This window comes from Lampris incognitus, chromosome 17 (genome assembly GCF_029633865.1).
Source record: "Lampris incognitus isolate fLamInc1 chromosome 17, fLamInc1.hap2, whole genome shotgun sequence".
Taxonomy (NCBI): Eukaryota; Metazoa; Chordata; class Actinopteri; order Lampriformes; family Lampridae; genus Lampris; species Lampris incognitus.
In genome coordinates this window covers 22,099,909-22,120,138 of record NC_079227.1, presented here as the reverse complement: position 1 = coordinate 22,120,138, position 20,230 = coordinate 22,099,909, and the positions used below count along the sequence as shown (strand labels likewise).

Sequence of the window (20,230 nt, the reverse complement as noted above, 5' to 3'; positions counted from 1 at the left end):
CATGCTCACACACACACACACATACACACATATAGAAGATAAAAGTGCACAAGTACTCTGTGATATATCTGAATGTGCAGCCTCTCCGCGGATAACATCCCACCAAACTTGTTGGTCTCCCTCCTCTTACAGCAGCAGTCTGCCTCTAGGACAGCAAAGGGCTGAACCTCATTTTCAGCAGAGCAGCGCAGACACTGGGAGAGGGAGAGATCTGATAATAAGGCTGCTCCTGGCTACTGGGTCAGGGGGGTGGGACTGGTTAATTAGAGGGCTGTGGTTCTGGCTCCAGTAGCCTGCAGTGTGTGTGAGTGTACATGTGCCACAGTGTCTTGTTGGCAGACCAGCGGAAGTCTGTTTGCACGGTACGACGGTATGGTGCATGCATGCGTGCATGCATGTGCGTGTACACGGCCTGGTTCCTTGGCAGTGCTGCCTGTTAATGCATCATGGGGTTTGTTAATTTGTTGAGCTGATTAGTGCCAGAGCACCACAGGAGCTGTCACCTTGGAAGGACACGAGGAGAGGCGACAGTAAGTGTATTATCATCTCTGTCACGGGACGTCAGCACAGCTTTTATCTGTCAATCTATTTTTCAACACAATAATCGACATCTAACACGGGACCGAGCCACGATGTGAGTTACAGTACGGGCCCCCGGGTCGATCTCAGCGCTCATACCCTCATCCAGAGCTGATGATATATGGGTTATGTACACACGGCTGTATGGAAGTCCAGACCTGGCTGTGCCGCGCTGAAATTACTCCACGAAAACTCATTCAGAAACTGGGCGCGCCTCAGAATTGGAAGCTGTGGTACAGCGGCGATGGGTGACAGCTTGAGAGGGATGAAGAATCAGGCTAATCAACTCGGACTGCGGCAAAATATCAGATAAGGCACGGGATGTGGAGCTACGTCATCACTTTGTCTCGTCCGCATTTTTTGAGTTGCCCTGCAAATTAAGAAGAAAGCGGGCGTCTGTTTTAGAGAACAAAACCGCAAGCGTGCAAAGATTGAAGGCAACGCTTGGGAAATAGAAGAGACAAGAAATTTCGTTCTGCTGTTGGTCTTTAACAAAATGGGTTTGTGGGCCGTATAAATGTGATCTAATCTGTCATTTACTTTCTTGGCATCTGTTTAAAGTTGCTTGACAGCCAAAATTCTCCCAACTTTTGCACACTCACACACACACACACACACACACACACACACACACACCCACAATGTGCGTATTCACCATCCATCATTTACTCAGCTACTTTGGCGCAGAACAGCCATTTTTTTCCTCGTCTGAAGAAGAACGACAGGAGAGCGGCCCGGTGCTTCAAAGGACAGAACAAGAGGTAGAGAAACTTTCGTGTAGCAAAGATGCCCCGCTCGCTATCAGTATTGTTGAGCTTATTTGATTTCCCTCTTCCCCGGAAACAGATTTGGATCGCGGACTTAGCTGGAATCTCGGTGTCGGAATGCTGAGCTCATTCCCTCTCCGGCGATGGGAATGATTGTGGGAATTGAGCCTGAAGGTTGCTGAGGTAATTAACGTTCCTGCCGGCTGGCAGATCCAATCGTTTCTGTGCCTCGTATATACGAGTGAAACAGACAGGCAGCGACCAACACGTGCGTGCACACACACACAGCACAGAGCTGTGAATGGTTCACTGCGTTGCAGCACGACGGGTGTCTCCGTGTTTGTGCAGACAGCTGTCAAGCTCGCGATGCCGAGCTGCTTTGATGATGAAAGAAACATGGCTGCTGGTGGAATTCCTCATAAACAGAGGAGCCGATTGTCAATTTTGTCCATTGTCTGCTGGTATGTCAGAGAAATGATAATGGCGGCGTTCATTAGCGTTGTCTCCCCTACAATGACGAGCTTCCCAAAATTGCACATTTTCGATAAGTAGAGGCTAATGAGACATTTTCAATCACAGGCGGGAAATTACTGTCAATTTCATTCTGGTTTTCCACGGCCTTTACCAACAAACTTCCACAGCCTCCACGTTCAGATTACAATCCTCTTCACCGCTCTCTCTCTCTCTCTCTCTCTCTCTCGCTCTCTCTCCTCACTTTCACAAATCTTTCCATTTCACTGTCTTGTATCTCTAGCCACTCACCTGTTTTTTCCTCATATCAGTGGTCTTAATATCTCCTCCTTATCCAGCTGCCCCTCCTCTGCCTATCTCGCCCTACCCCCCCACACCCCCCACCTGCTCCTCTTGTATCTTTCCCTGCTCCCTCTATCTCCTCTCGACACCTCCCTGGCTCCCCTCCCTCCTCCGTCACTCATCCCATCTCAACTCGAGCTCCCTTTTTTTAACCCTGCCTTTCTCTATCACCGTCGCTCCTTCCATCCCCACACTCGTTTCCATAGCCCTGTACCCCATCACACCCGTATTCATGTTTTTCTGCATTTCTTTTTGCCACCATCTTTCTCTCCCTCCTCTTCACCCATCTGTCCACATTTCACCTTCCTCTCTCCATCTCCACCCTCATTTTCCTCCCTCCTTGTTTCCTCTTCGCCCTTCTCCCTTTATTCCCTCCTAGCTCCTCCCCCTCTCCGTTTTACGCTCACTTTTCAGCCTCTCCGTCAGTTGTCCTCCCTCTCTCTTACTCCTCATTGCGTCTTCTCTTCTCCCCTTTCTCCCCCTCTGCCCCCCCCCCACCAGTCTCCTCTCCGACTGCTCTTTTGCCCTGTCGCCTCTTCTCTCAACCTCCCCTTCTCCACCCATCCACCTCTTTCCTCACCTCACCTGACGGGAGGGACAGGCCAGCCTTTTGTCTCAAGGTGACTTAGAGCATCTGGAGCCGTTGCTGCGATTGGCGAGGCAATTTATTCACAGCCGGGAATGCGAGGGGGCCGGAGCCCGGCCCTCAGGTGACGGCTGCCGTGTCCGCCGACCTCCACAATGTCATACGGCCGCCACGTGATTATATAACTGTGTACAAACAAATCAGTTGTGCAGGCTGTTACAGCTTGCGGTGCAGTTTGACTTTGTCGTAAGAAAATGTCATAATCTGCACGGAGAGATTTTATTCCCAAATATTAGGGAAATTAAACAAAAACATTTGGTGAAATTGTTAAGAGTTAAATATTTTTTTGAGCAATGTGTGTGCGTGTGTGTGCGTGTGTGTGATAAATGAATAATTATAATTAAAAGTTGTGCGCCCAGAGAGGTCCTCACGGAATCCTGTGTCCTCATGACATGAATATTAAACCCTTCCACTTATAAAGGCACCCCTCCAGCTAATTGTAGTTCATTGCTTTTTTTCCCCTACCTAATTTCCCCCATTATGTCTCCTCTTCTCCCCCATTGCCTCCTTTTCTATCTGTCTCTATCTGTGATTTGAGATGATGGAGAGCTTTTATCATAATAATTAAAGAATTTATGTCTGCCGATGTGCATTCGTGTGTGTGTGTGTGTGTGTGAGAGAGAGAGAGAGAGAGAGAGAGAGAGAGAGAGGTAGCAATAGAGAAATCATTCAAGCACGTCTGCTATGTATGTACATCTGCAATTGCGAGGTATGCTTTGTGCGTTTGTCAGGTAGTCATTGTGTTTCGTATTTTTGCAGCGATTCCCAGGAGCTTAACTGAGGTTCCCACAAGCATGACACGCACAATTCTTTCCCTAGACCAGACAGGCCCTTCATCATTCCATACACAACTCCAGCACACACACACCCACACACAAACACATCTAGTCATTCATATGTTCAGTCTTTGCAGTGGGTGAGAAGTGTATATCTAATTAAAGGTAAGACTAAATGAGTGTGCAAAATGTTCTACTTTATCTAGCTTATAATCCTTCCATCCATTATCCAAACTGTTTATCCTGCTCTCAGTGTCGCGGGGATGCTGGAGCCTATCCCAGCAGTTATTGGGCGGCGGGCAGGGTGACACCCTGGACAGGGCGCCAGACCATCACAGGGCGCACACACACACACACAGTCACACCTAGGGACAATTTAGTACAGCCAAGTCATCTGACCTACATGTCTTTGGACTGTGGGAGGAAACCGGAGCACCCGCAGGAAACCCGCGCAGACACGGGGAGAACATGCAAACTCCACACAGAGGACGACCCGGGACGATACCCAAGGGTGGACTACCCCGGGTCTCGAACCCAGGACCTTCTTGCTGTTAGGCGACCACACTAACCACTGCGCCACCGTAACACCTTATAATCCTGTATAGGTCTAAACATGTAGTAGATGTGAATTTTTAGACTATTCATTACCCATTTGGTTTGTTCTCGTCCCTTGTATTCAAATGAAAGATTTTTTTTTTCCTGACATGAAAAATATCTCCTCCCTCTATAGTCTGAGCTCTGCCCACCCATTACAGATGTTCAGAATAAACCACGTCCCCAAAAAACTTGTGTATATTGCAAAAATATGGTGGGGGGGTCCATTTCTAATCTTACATTGTACACATTTAACATCTAAAGACAATACACTGTGACTATAAACACACATTATACTTCCCGTATGTAGGTCAACCAGGTATTGTGCAACACAGAACTAGATGATTTATTCTCTTGGTAAGGGCCGAGGTTTGCCATACTTGGGCTTGGCTGTTTTACTCTGAATTAGCTGCTGTGTTTTCCGTTGACAGGAGATCTTTGTACATTTGTTGGCCACAGGTGAAAGGGGTCGGCCATGAGGTTGTCTATGCATCTTTTAGACTAGAAGACTGGACAGCTTGCAGCCAATCAGTGTCCACTGACCTGATCATACTCTTCTTTTTTTAGTCGCTTTGGCCTGTGAGGTTGACAACCCAAGCCAGATAGTTGAAAAGGGTTCGAATTTAGCCTTTGACTGTGGAGTTAAGTCTACAATCATTTGTACCATTTGTAAAGCATTGAGATACAATATGTAACTGGTGACAATGCAGCTAGTCCTCCTTTATGCCCGAAGGCTCGCTGATCTTCAAATAAAGATTTGCTGTGACTCTCATTAATTTCTTCAAAGGAGAGAGCTGCTGTGCAGTTTGCATACAGATTCAGGGCACGTTAGTAGTGCTCGATGGCCTCAATTGAGATTTTGCCATAATGACTCAGACAACATCCTAATTGGACAGACAGGTGGACATTATGGGGCAACGTTTAACTCTGAAGACAATTCAGAGGTGAATGTTGCAAGAGGCGCTCAATTATTGTAAACTCTATAAAACTGATACCGGATCAGCAGAGGAGGGGGAATTAAGTCAACATTATGGAGCAATCTCAGCCGGTGCTGCAATAACAACGGAAAGAGTAATGGAAAAATCAAAGAGCTCAATGTTGGGACCTTCCAACATTACTCATCTATCCTCCTCAATGGAGTCTTATCTCTCTATGACAACACCATGGAACGAGTAATTACCACGGCAACAGGTCACCTTGGGCACAAGTAGTTTATCTTGACAAAAAAAAAATTAGCTTCAGGCAAGCAATGCTGAAACAATTTCAGCAACATTGTATCCCCAAATATACTGCAGCAAAGTATCACATGAAACTACTACTACTACTACCACTACTACTTTCAGCTGCTCCCGTTTGGGGTCGCCACAGTGGATCATCTGTTTCCATTTAATTTCCCCTCGGGGGATGAATATTCTGATTCTAATTTCTTCCTGTCCTCTGCATCTTCCTCTTTCACGCCAGCCACCTGCATGTCCTCTCTCACATCCATAAACCTCCTCTTTGGCCTTCTTCTTTTCCCCTCCCCTGGCAGCTCCATATTTAGCATCCTTCTCCCAATATACCCAGCATTTCTCCACCACACATGTTCAAGCCATCTCAATTTTGCCTCTCTTGCCTTGTCTCCAAACCGTCCAACCTGGGCTGTCCCTCTAATATAATCGTTCCTAATCCTGTCCTCCTTCGTCACTCCCAATGAAAATCTTAGCATCGTCAACTCTGCCACCTCCAGCTCCACCTCCTGTCTTTTCATCAGTGCCACTGTCTCCAAACCATATAACCAGCTGGTCTGACAACCATCTTGTAAACCTTCCCTTTAACTCTTGCTGGTACCCTTCTGTCACAAATCACTCCTGACACTCTTCTCCACCCACTCCACCCTGCCTGCACTCTCTTCACTTTTCTTCTGCAGTTGACCCCAAGTATTTAAACTCATCCACCTTCGTCACCTCTACTCCTTGCATTCCCACCATTCCACTGTCTTCCCTCTCATTCACACACATGTATTCTGTCTTGTTCCTACTCACTTTCATTCCTCTTCTCTCCAGTATATACCTCCACCTCTCCAGGCTCTCCTCAACCTGCTCCCTACAGATCACGATGTCATCTGCAAACATCATCGCAGACGAAGCCGAAAGCGTCACATATTTACTGCTGCAAATTAGTTTTGTGGTCAAAATATGTGGGACCTTCCATTTAGGGTGAGCGTCTTCATTAGGCTGGTCAGTAAAGCACAGAAACCTTGTTAGAAGAGTTTTAACGTCTTCCAAGTATTCTAATATTAGAATAATACAACTCAAGCTCTCACAGTGGGAAGTAAGTAAAGTCCTGGCAGTTTTGCTGCTGGGCACAGACTCTGTTATGGTGCATTTGTGTCAGTAGCTGGCTGTCATGTGACCCAACAACCAGAACTACCATCCTCTGGGATCCTGCGGCAAATGACTTAACGCCACATGACAAGAACAGAGAAGGGACCATAAAACGATATTTTAATTCAACTTCTCTACTTCCACCATTCTACATAATATCGCCACTCCCTCCTTCTCTGCTTCCTTCCTTCCTTTCTTTCATCTCTTTTTTTTTGTTGCCTCCATTCCTTCCTCATGATCAGATTAGAACGTTGCCCCATGTATTCCCCCCACACGGTCACAGGATTGCATATAAAAGAGATAAAACCTGCAAAAAGAAGAGGCAAATTTGCATATTCATCCAAAAAGGCTCTTTAATTGGTCTAAGAGATTAATTACAGGGTGAGGGAGCCAGGTAATATAGATACTGGAATAGTTTTCAATTACCTCATTAAATCTAATCATTAAATTGTTAAAGGGGGGAAAGGGGAAAAAAGAGTGAGGATGAAGGAGAGGGGAAGAGGGTGATGAGGGGGGAATGGATTGAGAGAATGGATACCAAAGAGTGGAAAAGAGAGGTGAAAAACTTAATAGAGACCAACTGACAGAGTTTATACCATGATAACAAATATGTCAGTGCATCTGCCACCAAACAGTAATACAAAAACAAAACTAAAAAAAACATCTGCAAGACCCGATTACAAAATATTTTCCAAGATAGCGATTATAAAATCCTTTCATATGTAGAATACATAAATGTGACACTAAATCAGCCTCAAATAACACGTTATATTTATATATCTATATAGTAGGTAGAATGTGGAATATGTTGTGAAGCCCTGTGTGATGTTGTGCTGCACTGTGGCTTCCATACTGAAACCCAGTGAAAAATGAGAGTTCATGGATTAAGACACCAAGCGCTGGTCAATGAGCTCCCAATACTTGTACATATTGTGTTCATATGGACTACCTTCACAACCCTTTTACCTCCCTTACTTCGTAGCTGCACAAGGTAACAATACCATAATAGATATTTCCACATCTCATAACATATGAAGACTTTCATCCCAAAACACTCTCATTAAAAAAAAGGAAATTACCGCCTGAACTGGACTTTTTGCAACTGTGGACAATTCCATCCTTAAAAAACCGTTTTATTGGAGGTGGGAAGAGAGTCTTACATTAATTAATGACTTCAGTGAATATCCTCTGAAGGGCAACACTTTTATACCAACAATCATTTTGAAAGATTAACTGTCAAAGCTGTTTAACGCTGAATACCATTTTGGAATTAAACATCACATACATCTTAAACCATGCTTCAGCGACCGTCTTGTTCTGCATCTAAATACAGTAGCTGAATAGAAAAAGACAGTCCATCATTTTTGCGTCTATTCTTTTCAGCCGTAGACCGCTGAGCTACTGAAGACACAGAACCAAGACTCGTCAGGCAGCCAAGACTGAATCCCACCCATCCACGAATAAAATATACACAACACACACGGCACAGAGGCTAGTATAGCGTACCCATGCGGCAACACCATGTACTGTTGTTTATCTTAGTGCACATCCGTGTACAGAAAACATATCAGCAAAGTTTTAGGAAAGCAAAAAGTCAATTAACCTGCAATTCCCATCCACCTCCTCAGGGATAAAGTGGTAACTGTGCAGTCTTTCCTTTTTCTATTACAATATTATGTCCCATCAGTCCTGAAATATCATTGATATGTGTTGATTTGGACCCATGCTTTAACCAACCATTACTCAGAGCCTTCCTACTAGTTGAACAGAAATACAACAGCTATTTCAGTGTATAACCACTAGTGACATACATCCTTTACCCTTCATGCTTGTCAAACTGTGGACAGAACAAAACTAGCAAATTTATATGCTTTATCTGAGTTGCAATGGCCATTTCAAAGTCTTCTTGTCTATTCCAACCTATGAGGTCATTTTGGTGTTTTGTTAGATCATCTCTGTTTGCCATCAGACCTCAGACTCCAGGCTGGACACCCGCCTCCAGGGCTGTAGTACACAGGGGCTCCCATCAGGTTGTCCTCCTGTCCCCTGGCCTGGATGGGCCTCCAATCCACCCTGGCTCCCCTGGTAGACCCCATAGGCCCCATAAAGGCTATCCTGGCACAGAAGGGCCTGCTGGCCCCCACATCGCCCACCACCACAAGCCAACAGCTGGCACACAGGGTTTGGGTGGCCGGTGGTTGTCTGAATGTGAGGCTGCAGGTCCAGGGGACCATGGTAGAGGGGCAGCCCAGGATAGGAGTTCAGATAGTGGGAATACTGTCTGCTGAGGAGGCTGGTTGCTCTCCGGACCACTCCCAGCTCCCCCCGGCTCCCATGTCGTACTGCCTCTCCATAGGTGGGCAGGTGGGTAGAGTGGGAGTAACGTAGCTTCTGGCCCTTACGCCCACTGGGCCTCCTCTGGTCCTGCCTTATGTGGAGGTAGGCCTGGTTCCGTGGGAGGCACAGGTTATTCTGAAGATGTGCAGGGCTATAGGCTTTTGAAGGCGTGGATGGGGTGAGAACACATGGGAACAGGTCTGGCAGTGTGGAGGGGGATTGGCTGGATGGGGAGACAGAGGACGGCGATTCGTCATGCTGGCGTTCGCTGCCCCATGTCGCTTTGATGAAGGAGGGACGGCGATGCCTGCGTCTTCCTCTTAGAACAAGCTCCTCTGGAGGCCAAGAGCCATAACTGTCTCCCCCAGGACAGACCTCCTCTCCTGGGTAGAGGTTGTCAATGCTGGGGGCTGAGACATGGTTGTTCAGGAGGTGGTTGGGTTTGAGTTCAGTCAAATAGACAGGAATTTTTCCACTGTTCTCCTGGTCTCTGTGCTTTCTCCTCTCTGCACCCAAATCTTCACACTGGAAGCTCTTGGACCTCCTTTTTCTTCTTGAAAAGCCCTCATAGACAGATTGGTTCTGGGGGGACAGAGAGGCAACAGGGTGGGAGGCGTATATGTCAGGCAGTTGGAGATCCGTGTATGGTATGAAAGGCGAGCGAGGATGGGTGTCTACGTAGAGTCTTCCAGTGGTCTGGTAATGCTGGGGGTGTTGGTAAGGGAGGGGGTCTGACCCAGCCAGGTGAGGACTGCTGAGGCTGGACACCGGGAGAGGCCTGTCGTACAGACATGAGGAGGAGCGGGCTGGGAGTGTGTAACGTAGTGGCGTGGGCCTAGTCACACTCCTCTGTTGTTTCAGAGACGTCACGTTGATCAGTGGCGGGGTGAGGGAACGCTGGAGGACAGGGGAGTGGTTCTCCGTCACATAGGCAAACCCCCCAGGAACTGGCTCAGTGGTAACCTGAGAAGCTCGAATGGGTACACTGCTGCCATGTCGGCTCCACTGCTCAATTGTCTTGGTGGCGTTGTCCAGTGAGCTCTCCACATTCGCAGTAGATACAAGGTCCTTAGCAGTGCGGAGCATCTTCAGTACATTAGCCTGAGCATAATTGGTGGTCAGGTCAGGGTTGGCCAAGCCAGAGGAACGCCCGGTGTCCTCCACTCCATTGAAACAACTGTAGATAGCCTTACAGAAGGAAAAGAAGAAGGGGAGAATGAGGAATACAAAAGAGACAAAAGAAGAGAAAAGATTTTAACCAAAAGGTCCTATGGCAGGAATAACAGTCAAGATTTCAACCCCTTTATATAAATCTCAAAGCTGACAATCCACTGCAACTTCATTAAACAGTCAATTTTATCACTTCCTGGCAGGAGCTAGCAAGGAATTCATTATACAATCCCAGGGGACTAAGAAGACCATTCAAGCTGAGAAAACACCCTTAAACACATGCACACATGCCCACAGTCACTTGCAGAACAAACCATCTCTAACTCCATGGACAATCACAAAGCCAAATCCCTGAACCACTCTCCGCTAGCTCAGCACTTAGAAAACCAGACGCAATGAAATTTAATTTGGCCCCCTTTTGGGACCCCCCCCCCATAAGTATTAATGATCAGATAGTCATTTAGCTGCTAATCTGATAAGCACCAAAGCAGACACAGTGGTGTAACTATACTGTGGGGAGGCAAGGAGGCTGATGTGCATCAGGCCAAGTCTGTAGTCTCAATAAAAACACTGTCATCAGCAAACTGGTATCTGGTTTAGGTCTTTACTGTTGAAATTATACTATGCAATATTTGTAACATAATTATATAATATATTACTATAGATTTTTGGAATAATCCTTATATGAGACATCAATTCTTTGTTAATGGTGAACCAATGGAGATGTTGAGGAACAAGTTTTTTTTTCCATGCTTGACAGTAAACTGAACTTTGATGCCAATACTGACTATATATGTAAAAAAAATAAAAGTAAGTAAAATAATCTGCACTTGTTCATTTCATGGAAACTTTGTAGTTTTTTTTAATCCCCCCCCCCCCTTTTCCTCCCCAATTGTACCCGGCCAATTACCCCACTTTTCTGAGCCATCCCAGTCATTGTTCCACCCCCTCTGCTGAGCCAGGGAGGGCTGCAGACTACCACATGCCTCCTCTGATACATGTGGAGTCGCCAGCTGCTTCTTTTCACCTGACAGTGACGACTTTCACCAGGGGGACATAGCGCATGGGAGGATCATGCTATTCCCCCCAGTTCCCCCTCCCCCCGAACAGGCGCCCTGACTGACCAGAGGAGGCACTAGTGCAGCGACCAGGACACATTTCATGGAAACTTTGTAATTTGTATTTAACTCATGGAAAATTTGTAAATTGTGATATTGGGCGACAAATAAAATTGACTTGACTTAACCACATCCGGCTTCCCACCCACAGATATGGCCAATTGTGTCATAGGGATGCCCGACCAAGCCAGAGGTAACACGGGGATTCGAACCAGTGATCCCTATGTTGGTAGACAACGGAATAGACCACTACACTACCTGGATGCCCCCAACTTTGTAATTTTAGGATGGTCGGTCCTTGTAACTTTTTATTGCTCTTTGACTGAATCTGTTATAACATTCTCAATTATGATATCTTGGTTTGGCAATCTTAGTCTGACAAATAGAATCAATTTGTCCAATATGATGTGTTGTAAGTTAACAAGTACTAACTCGGTACTAACAGTGTCTTCCATCTGTACCACGGAGCAATCCATCAGGAGCTGCCAAGCTATTCTGTTGGATACAAAGCATCCACTACACAATGAAACTGTTCGGCTTCCTTCTAAATGTAAATTTAGGCTTACCATGTGCAAAAGTAACAGGTCAAGGACTTCTTTAAATCCAGTTGTAATTGATTTTCCCAACAAATAAGCCTTTGTTTTCAGGAGGCTGTGTTACAGGATGACAATTATATTGCCTTAGTCATTACTGCATGCCAGTCTGATGTGTTGACACACTTTCTTTTAAGTCGTCAACTGCTATATTTGATGCAGATGTATTTTTAGATTTTTTTTATGTACAGTTATCTTGTGTCAAAGTTGTCCTATGCTGTACTTGTGAACACTGATGGCGGCAAAACAAATTTCCCCCTGGGAAAATTAAGCTTGACTGCTCTAGGAAAATTAAGCTTGACTGCTCTACTGAGATCACATATCCATTATCCGTTTTTTTTTCATGACAACCATTTATGTAAAGCACCATGATAGATCAAATGAAAACCCACCCAACCAATCAGCCATTAAGTCTACCTAACAATTAATTGAGCAGCAAACCATTAAGTCAGCAATCCCTCCTGAAGATATTCATTAAGAAATATTAATCAGCCTATGTATCAATCATTTCCCTATATAATCTGTAATTCATCAACCAACAAACCAACCAACCTACTGATGACCCAATCAAGCTACAGACTAAGATTGAGACAATAAATGAACCTATTGGGATTTGGCGATGGGCTAAATCCATCCCCAATGTTTTGAGGTTGTTTTTTTTGGGGGTGATTTAAAGTCCTTTATTTTGGTTATTTGAATTTCTGCATCCTTGAGCATCAAGGCATTAAGCGTGAGTCAAACAAGCACATGTGCCACAAATAACAGAGGAACATGCAGCAGGCACTTCATTCAGGATATGTAGCCCCCATCGGACAACACAAGCCCGCACATACCAATCAAGGCACGGTCATCTTCAAACAGTTGTTAGGACAACACAGATAATTCGACAGCCGAGCAGGTTAGTTCTGTTATTCCTAGTTGTTTCTTTCATTTGGAGGCTGCAAGTGATGGTATGGTTCATTGGACCAAAATGCATTTACTATTTCTTCTTTACTGATGGCAGACAGGAAAACAGACATTTCAGCCAAAGGCTCTAATCAGTGCTGAAACATCTGCTTGTCTGTCTGCCATCAGTAAAGAAATAGTGAACGCATTTTGCATTTGCAATCACCGAATGAAGGGGTGCCAGTGGCTAATGGGCAGTAGCGTACCATGGGGTTTCAGTCGGGGCCTTCAGGGACAAACTGCCCCCCACACACACACATTTTTCATCTGCAGATACAGCCAACACAGCTACATACAAAATACACTATCACGCACTTAATGCACTACTGGATAAACACCAACAAGGCAGCTGACCTTCAACAACCACAATGCAAACCACTGTCCACTATAGCAGCTTCTGCAGCATCACCATTAGATCTTCTTTTATGTCACTCAGCAACCAGATTGCACACACACACCACATGACACAAAAACTAAAACTAGAAGATTGCTCTAGAGTGCAGACCTCCACCAGGCATATCTCCCCATCTCCGGTGCTCTGACTTGGCAACAATTAAATTAAGTTTCCTTTATTAATCCCCATGGGGAAATTCATTTACTGCAAATTAACCCATCCTAGCTGTGATCTGTGTAGCTAGGAGCAGTGGGCTGCCGCCTTCGTGCTACACCCGGGGGACCAACTTCAGTTCTTTTCCCATTGCCTTGATCAGGGGCACAGACAGGAGTATAAACCCTAACATGCATGTTTCTTTTGATGGTGGGGGAAACCGGAGAAAACCTACCGCAGACACAGGGAGAACATACACACATGCTCCACACAGAGGACCACCTGGGATGACCCCCAAGGTTGGACAACCCCGAGGGTCATCCCAGGACCTTCTTGCTGTGAGGCGACATCACTAACCATTGGGCCACCATGCCACCCAAATACCAACACCACCACCAAACACCACACGACAAACCACTCCTTTTAACACCTACCAGGAGAGAGGGCCCTTCTTAAGACCAGATGTGTTGAACCATCGGGGTTTTCATTATATAAAATGAATGTAGGCGAATTACTTTCATTCATCCAAAAGCAATAAAACCACAGTAAAAAGAAAAAAAAAAAAAAAAAGCTCAGCCATGGTAAATATTTTATTGTGGCTACTGTGATGATTTCAAGCTGTGATTGTGATTAATCCTACTCTTGAAATTGTATTTTTATAGCGGATTTTAACATTGGTGTCTATGGCACTTCTGCATCTAATCCCCTTCCCCGTGGGAAGATGGCAGTGCCAATTCACGTTTGCAGTGGCCTCACGCAGTACCGGTGTGGGAAGATGGCGGCGCGAATTCACATTTGTGGTGGCCTCACCCAGTACCATCCATGCAGTGTCTTTGTCCACGTCTGCATCTAAGTTTGTGTCTTCGTTGATGGCTGGGAGAGCTGCCGCTGGATCGACTGGGAGAGCTTGGTCTGCTGCGTCCTGGGCCCAGGGACCATGGCCCTGCCTGCAGCTGCACCCGAGGGCAATCTGACAGGATGCGCAAGTGAGGCAGGCTAAGTTCACTGTTAGCCCATGCAGACCGGCAGTTCCGATAACATGGAGGGCGGTCTGGCAGCGGCCTCGCCTAGCATTAACTGTGTTTTCAGTGTCATCATGTGGAGTGCGGGGAGGTGTGTTGAAGGTGTCTGGCTGAGAAAGCTAACATTGGATTGGCTGAGGGAGCCTGGTCTGCTGCATCTGAGGCCCTGCCCAGAGCTGTACCCAAAGAGGAAACACCGTGGGCGGTATGACAGGACACGGAAGCAGGGCAGGCTAAGCTAACTGCTAGCCCATGCAGACCAGCAGTTCCGACAGTCATCGGCTGGTGTTCGTTCTCCTGGACAGTGATTTTTTTTTGCTTGGTTTGGATATATGTGTTAGTTTGGATATATGTGTTCTTGTAGTACTTGTTTTTTTTTTTGGAAATGTGTTTTTGTCTTTGTGTTGCACTGCTGTGGTCTGGGGGAAATGATATTTCATTTCATTTCATGTATGCAAGTACATGAAATAAAATGACAAAGTGTTCCTGATTCATGATGACAGCCAAACAAACATGGTGGTGAGGTGAATAAAGCAAATTATTTTTGGTTCATCCAGTGTTCCTTCAGTTCTTCTGTGCTGAGATCAGTGAATGATTTGCTGATTTGTGAAATACAGTCGACGTCTCGTTTACTTTCAACACACACACCTGAATATATAATGGACACTGTCGATGCCCGATCTAAATCAACCGTGCGCATGAGAGCAGTGACAGAAAGCGGCATTGTTCGAGTGAGCTAGAGAGTGAATGAAGAGAGAGATTGGCAATAGCGAGAACAAATGTTTTCCAAAGGTTTTTGATCACCGCAACCACAAGAGGTTCTTGATCATAGAGTCATAACTGTGCACAAAAACATTTAGGCTGATAGGTCCAGTATTTTGTGAGATTAGCCGCGGACAGACACACACACACGTGACCAAACGCATAATTCCTTCCAGGCTACCGCCTGACGGAGATAACAAACAGGTTTCCACAGTTGATGTGGTGTTCACCAGTCACTCACACAACTTCAATAAAGTACAGCCACAATATTATCAGTGCACTACCTTCAATGCAGTAAGAAACGTGTGTACACCAACCTGGAGTTGATGTTCCACCTCACTCGAGACTCATGGCAGCCTTCTCTCGCAAAATTCATCCTGTAATTTAGTCCGTTCAGGAGAACATGTAAAAAATGCAGACAAACCTACCAGGTTCGCAAAAAAACATGAAGCAGCTCAGCAACAAGACGGTCAGTAGCTGTGAATGCAGTGGCCACTGCGCTTAGTTCGCTAACAATCCGCCAAAGGCTCAAACTCAAAGTTGATGACACCAGAGGCTAGCACCGATACATTGCAGGGTCCCTGAGGCATTCTGTCACTACACATCAAAATTTGATTGGCTGATGATACAGTCACTCAAAATTGTAATCAGTTTGCAGCTTCTGGCTTCAAAGAAAGGCTAGCAATACCACTAAGCAATACCAATTAGCTGTGATCTGTTAAGATGACAGGCTATCCCTGCTCAGCCCCACAAGAAAACAAAAAAATTAATTCAGACTCATTGCAGGCGCACTTCAACTATGAAAAACAAATTATTTTGATTTTGACAGGGCCAGCAGAGAAGGCCCTGATGGCCCTGACAGCCCACCACTGCTGATAGGAGATTTTTGACATATAGTCCAACCCTACTAAAAAACAAAACAAGAGAACAACCAACCAACTAGCAAGCAAACCAACTGGTCAGCCGACTGACCAGCAAATGCCGAGTGAAGGTTTTCAGGATACATCCATATTTTGTGAACTAGTCCTTGACCTGTTAGTTTTGTACATGGTAAACCTAAATCTACATATAGATGGGAGCTGAACAGCTTCATTAGATAGTGGATGCTTTGTATCCAACAAAATAGCTTTGCTGCTCCTGATGGATTGAGCTTGGTACAGATCGGGACACTGTTAGTACAAACTTAGTACAAATTGATTCTATTTGTCAGACTACGATTGCCAAACCAAGATATCATAATTGAAAATGTTACAACAGATTCAGTCAAAGAGGAATAAAAAGTTACAAGGACCGGCCATCTTAAAACTACAAAGTTTCCCTAAAAAGAATAAGTGCAGGTTCTGTAAACTTTCATCTTCATTCTGTGAACTAGCGGTGGGCTCAAAGTTGTTTAAACTTCGCTTGGTGTCCAGGGTGTTGTCGGAAGCGGCATCTTGCCATTGTGAAGCTGTGACTTTGATCAGCGGATCTTCCGACTAGTTGCACCCTAGCCTCGCATGGCTGTGGTGTTTTTGGCTGGAGGCAAAGATCTACTCCACCATATGCAGTGTGGATTTAGGGATAATTATTCTACCCAGACCGCATCTTGCTACTTCTTGAAATTAATCAAGTCTAAATTAGATAAAGGAGGGGTGGTACGAGCCGTGTTTCTTGACCTGCATAAAGCATTCGATACAGTGATTCATCTAATACTTCTATCAAAATTGTCCAAATTCAAAATTTCAGCTAGTACACTGAATTGGGTAAAGTTTTATATATCTGGTCGCTCACAATGTTTTCGTTTAAATAATGAATTGTCATCAATAAAATCATGCACAATTTGATTGCCACGAGGCTTAATTTTGGGGACACTCTTGTTCAATTTATACATCAATGATCTCCCATCTGTGAGGATGTGGATATTCAGGTGTATGCTGATGACAGTTGTATACCCTCATGGGCGAGAGGCTGAACAAACTGGCTGCTAAGCTCTCATTAATGCTACATAAAGTGGCTAAGTGGTTGAGTGACTCGTGTCTTATCTAAAATATAAAGAAAATAGTTACGATTTATTCTGCTAATAAACGAAAACAAACCGTGTATCCACAGCTTAGTATTAATGGACAAACAATCCAAACGTTAGTGAGGTCAAATGTTTAGGTTTGATTTTGGATTCCAATTTGACTTTTGAAAGCCATATTAAAAAGAGTAAAACATTGAACTATAACATTGTTAAATTTAGATGTATTAGGAACTCGCTTACAACAGAAGCATCAAAAACATTTTTGTACGCTATGATTTTTTTCCACATTTTCATTATTGTATATCTTGCTGGTCCCAGGCTAGTAAGACTGTTCTGAAACCAACTGGGATTCTTTTTAATCAAGCCTTAAATTTTTTTTGATGGGAAATTATTAATTCATCATCATTGTAACATATTGTCCAAACAGCCTCTTAAGTTTTGAAAATTTGATTCTGTTTTCAGAAGTTTGATTGACATTTAAGAAAATTCACAATGCTGCTCCTCCACCACTGAAGAGCTTTATTTAGCTCTGTTTGAGCTAATGAGCAGAATCTCTTGATCTGCTCTCAACTCAAGTTTTAGCATCCCTCTGTGGTAGACTGCCTTTGGACAAATCTGCTTTTTCATTTACGGCCTTAAACATTCCAATATGTGTCCAGATGAGCTTAAAACTTGCACAACCTTTCATTCTTTTTCCCATGGTGAAAAAAAAAAGTATATTGAGCAACGACATCAATGTCGACATTAATTTGACCATGATTCTGATTTTTAATTGCAATGAATTGTAATTTTATAGTTATGCTGGATGAATGTGCTGGTATTCATATGTTGATGTGTGCTTGTAGATTTGTCTGTATAATTGTGAGCGTGATAGAGACTATGTAATGGTGTTACATGTAAGTGAATGTTTTTAGTGTCTGGTGATAGTTCTGTGTCTACCTGCCCAGGAACTGCAGATGGAAAATAGCTTTTAACTAAATCTGATATAAATAATCTCTTGTCATTTTGAGATTAATGTTTGTGTGCGTGACCCTTGTTTAATAAATAAATAAATAAGTGAACAAAAAGTAAATGTCCCTGTCTTAAAATCTTACCCTGCTGATGGCCAACAGGAAGTCAAGTTTGTGTGACTTGTGCAGGGAGTGTCGTAACTTCCAGTACAGCAAGTGTTCCCAAGCGAATACCAGCAGACTGAGGCCCATGGCCACCAGCAGCATATAGAAGACCCCCGCCATGTTGTCAATGTCCAGCTTACTGCTCATTACCTCATTCTTCTCATTCTGGCAGATGCCTGACAACCACACTGTCTCCAGGCGCTGGGTGTCTCCTAGACATTAGATTTAAGGAGCATTAATAGAAGAGAAGAAGAAAAAAGGAAACGGATGGATAAACAGAAAGACAGATTGATAAAAACAGTGTGCTTATTAAAAAAAAGTGTGTGTATGCAGTTGAAAAAGATATGTACAGTATATAAACACATTATTTGCACATGTCACTTAAATTCATTAGCTATCATTCACACATAAGCTACTCCTCCAGGTCTCCAACTCTTTAGAATAAAGAGTTGAGGTTTACCCAGTAGCCTTTAAAGGAGCACACCATACTGCCTGATTCTATAAACATATGAAAACAATGTATTATATAATCATGAAAACCCCAGAGTGTATATGTGTGTGCATTGAGTGTTAGAAATTCCTGCTGTGAGGGAGGATATTAACTCCACATTGACAGTGGTCATGGTGTGTTTAGGCATGTTGGTGTGTGTGTGTGTGTGTGTGTGTGTGTGTGTGTGTGTGTGTGTGTGTGTGTGTGTGTGTGTGTGTGTAATGGAGATAATCATGTCCCCTAACACTCCCTGCTGTTCTGGAGGATATCAGTTCTTCGCTGCAAGCTTCCCTCCCCTGATGATATTGCACACATCAAACCAGGTTGGCTCCAATTTGATGGTTCACATACGATGTTTATGTGTGTGTATGTATGTGTGTCTTTGAGACTGAGAAAGGTGGTGGGGAAAAAGAGAAAGCATGATATAGAGAAAAAACATGAGTATGTGCATGTGCACAGCTGTGAATTTAGGCCCATATCTTTAGATTTTTCCACATGTGTTGCCACCCACCATCGCCTAGGAACTGCAGCAGAGCTAGGTCAATGGGTCGTTTCCACCGGGAGTCCTTCTGCAGGGCAATGCCATAGCCAGTGGTTGCAAACACTTTCCCGCTACCGATGGTGACAAGTTTGCAGCCCTCATCCTTCCCAGCCATATAGTTTAAAACAGCAGCATCATAGATGAATGCATCTAGCTTGCTGCAAACAGGTGGAAAACAGCAGAAAACATTTGGGAAAATTAAAACTTTTTCCCCCTCATTTTCTTCTCTTTACTGTAATACATATGTTTCTTCATATCTCTATCACTCCATTTATTTCACCCTGTCTCTGTTCAACTACTTATTCTATGTGAGCTTCTACAAAAAGTTTGCATTTTGCAGTGGGACTCTTCTTGGATAAAGTTAAAGAAAACGAAAAGAAAACAAGATATTGCCTCGTTCTCATTTCCAAACAAGCTGGAACTGACATTGGACTGTCTGTCACTCGTAGCTTGTGATTATTAAGACTGACGGGGAGTGCCTCAACTTGGTCACAACCCCAAAAACGTGGTTTTGCCTACCCCATCTTGAGACTGTCGAGAGCTTCCTCCACCCCCTTCTGGTTGTATTTGACCATGTGCGTGTGCATGTCAGGGTAGTTACTGCGGATGTTTCTCTCCGTGCTGCCATTGGGGACCGTGCCGAAGCGAAAAGGCGGGTAATGTTCATGTGGTTTCTGGAACTGTAGAGGAGGAAGAAGTTTTAGGTTTTCTTTCAAGAACACAACCTACTTAAATTCAAATATCATCACTCAATTTACCTTGGAAAAAGACATCTGTCATCACATTACGCCCGACACACATGCACCAATCTCAAACATTTGTGACCCCCCCCCCATTACACTCATAACAAGATAAAAAGGCCTATGCAAATTGAGCGCTAACTCCCATCACCACCAGACAGGTGCGTAGCTATAGGCGGGCCAACACGCAGGCTCGACCAATCGGCAAGCTTCATTTTTTGTTAAATCTAAAATTAAATTGCCTGACTTTAAACTTCAACACTAACTCATTAAAATAACAATAATATAATTTAGCTAAAATGTTATT

At 44.4% G+C, this 20,230-nt stretch overlaps 1 protein-coding gene across 1 annotated transcript in view; it reads right to left on the bottom strand.

Annotated features, from left to right (window-relative positions):
• Positions 1-8,506: 8,506 nt before the first annotated feature.
• Positions 8,507-20,230, bottom strand: part of LOC130127523 (glutamate receptor ionotropic, NMDA 2C-like) — a 69,463-nt gene continuing 57,739 nt past the window's right edge. The window contains exons 12-15 of the mRNA XM_056297189.1: positions 19,703-19,863; positions 19,154-19,341; positions 18,132-18,364; positions 8,507-10,066 (exon numbers count right to left, since the gene is read on the bottom strand). Of these exons, the coding sequence (XP_056153164.1) occupies positions 8,507-10,066; positions 18,132-18,364; positions 19,154-19,341; positions 19,703-19,863 (2,142 nt within the window). The remainder of the gene's footprint in view (positions 10,067-18,131; positions 18,365-19,153; positions 19,342-19,702; positions 19,864-20,230) is intronic.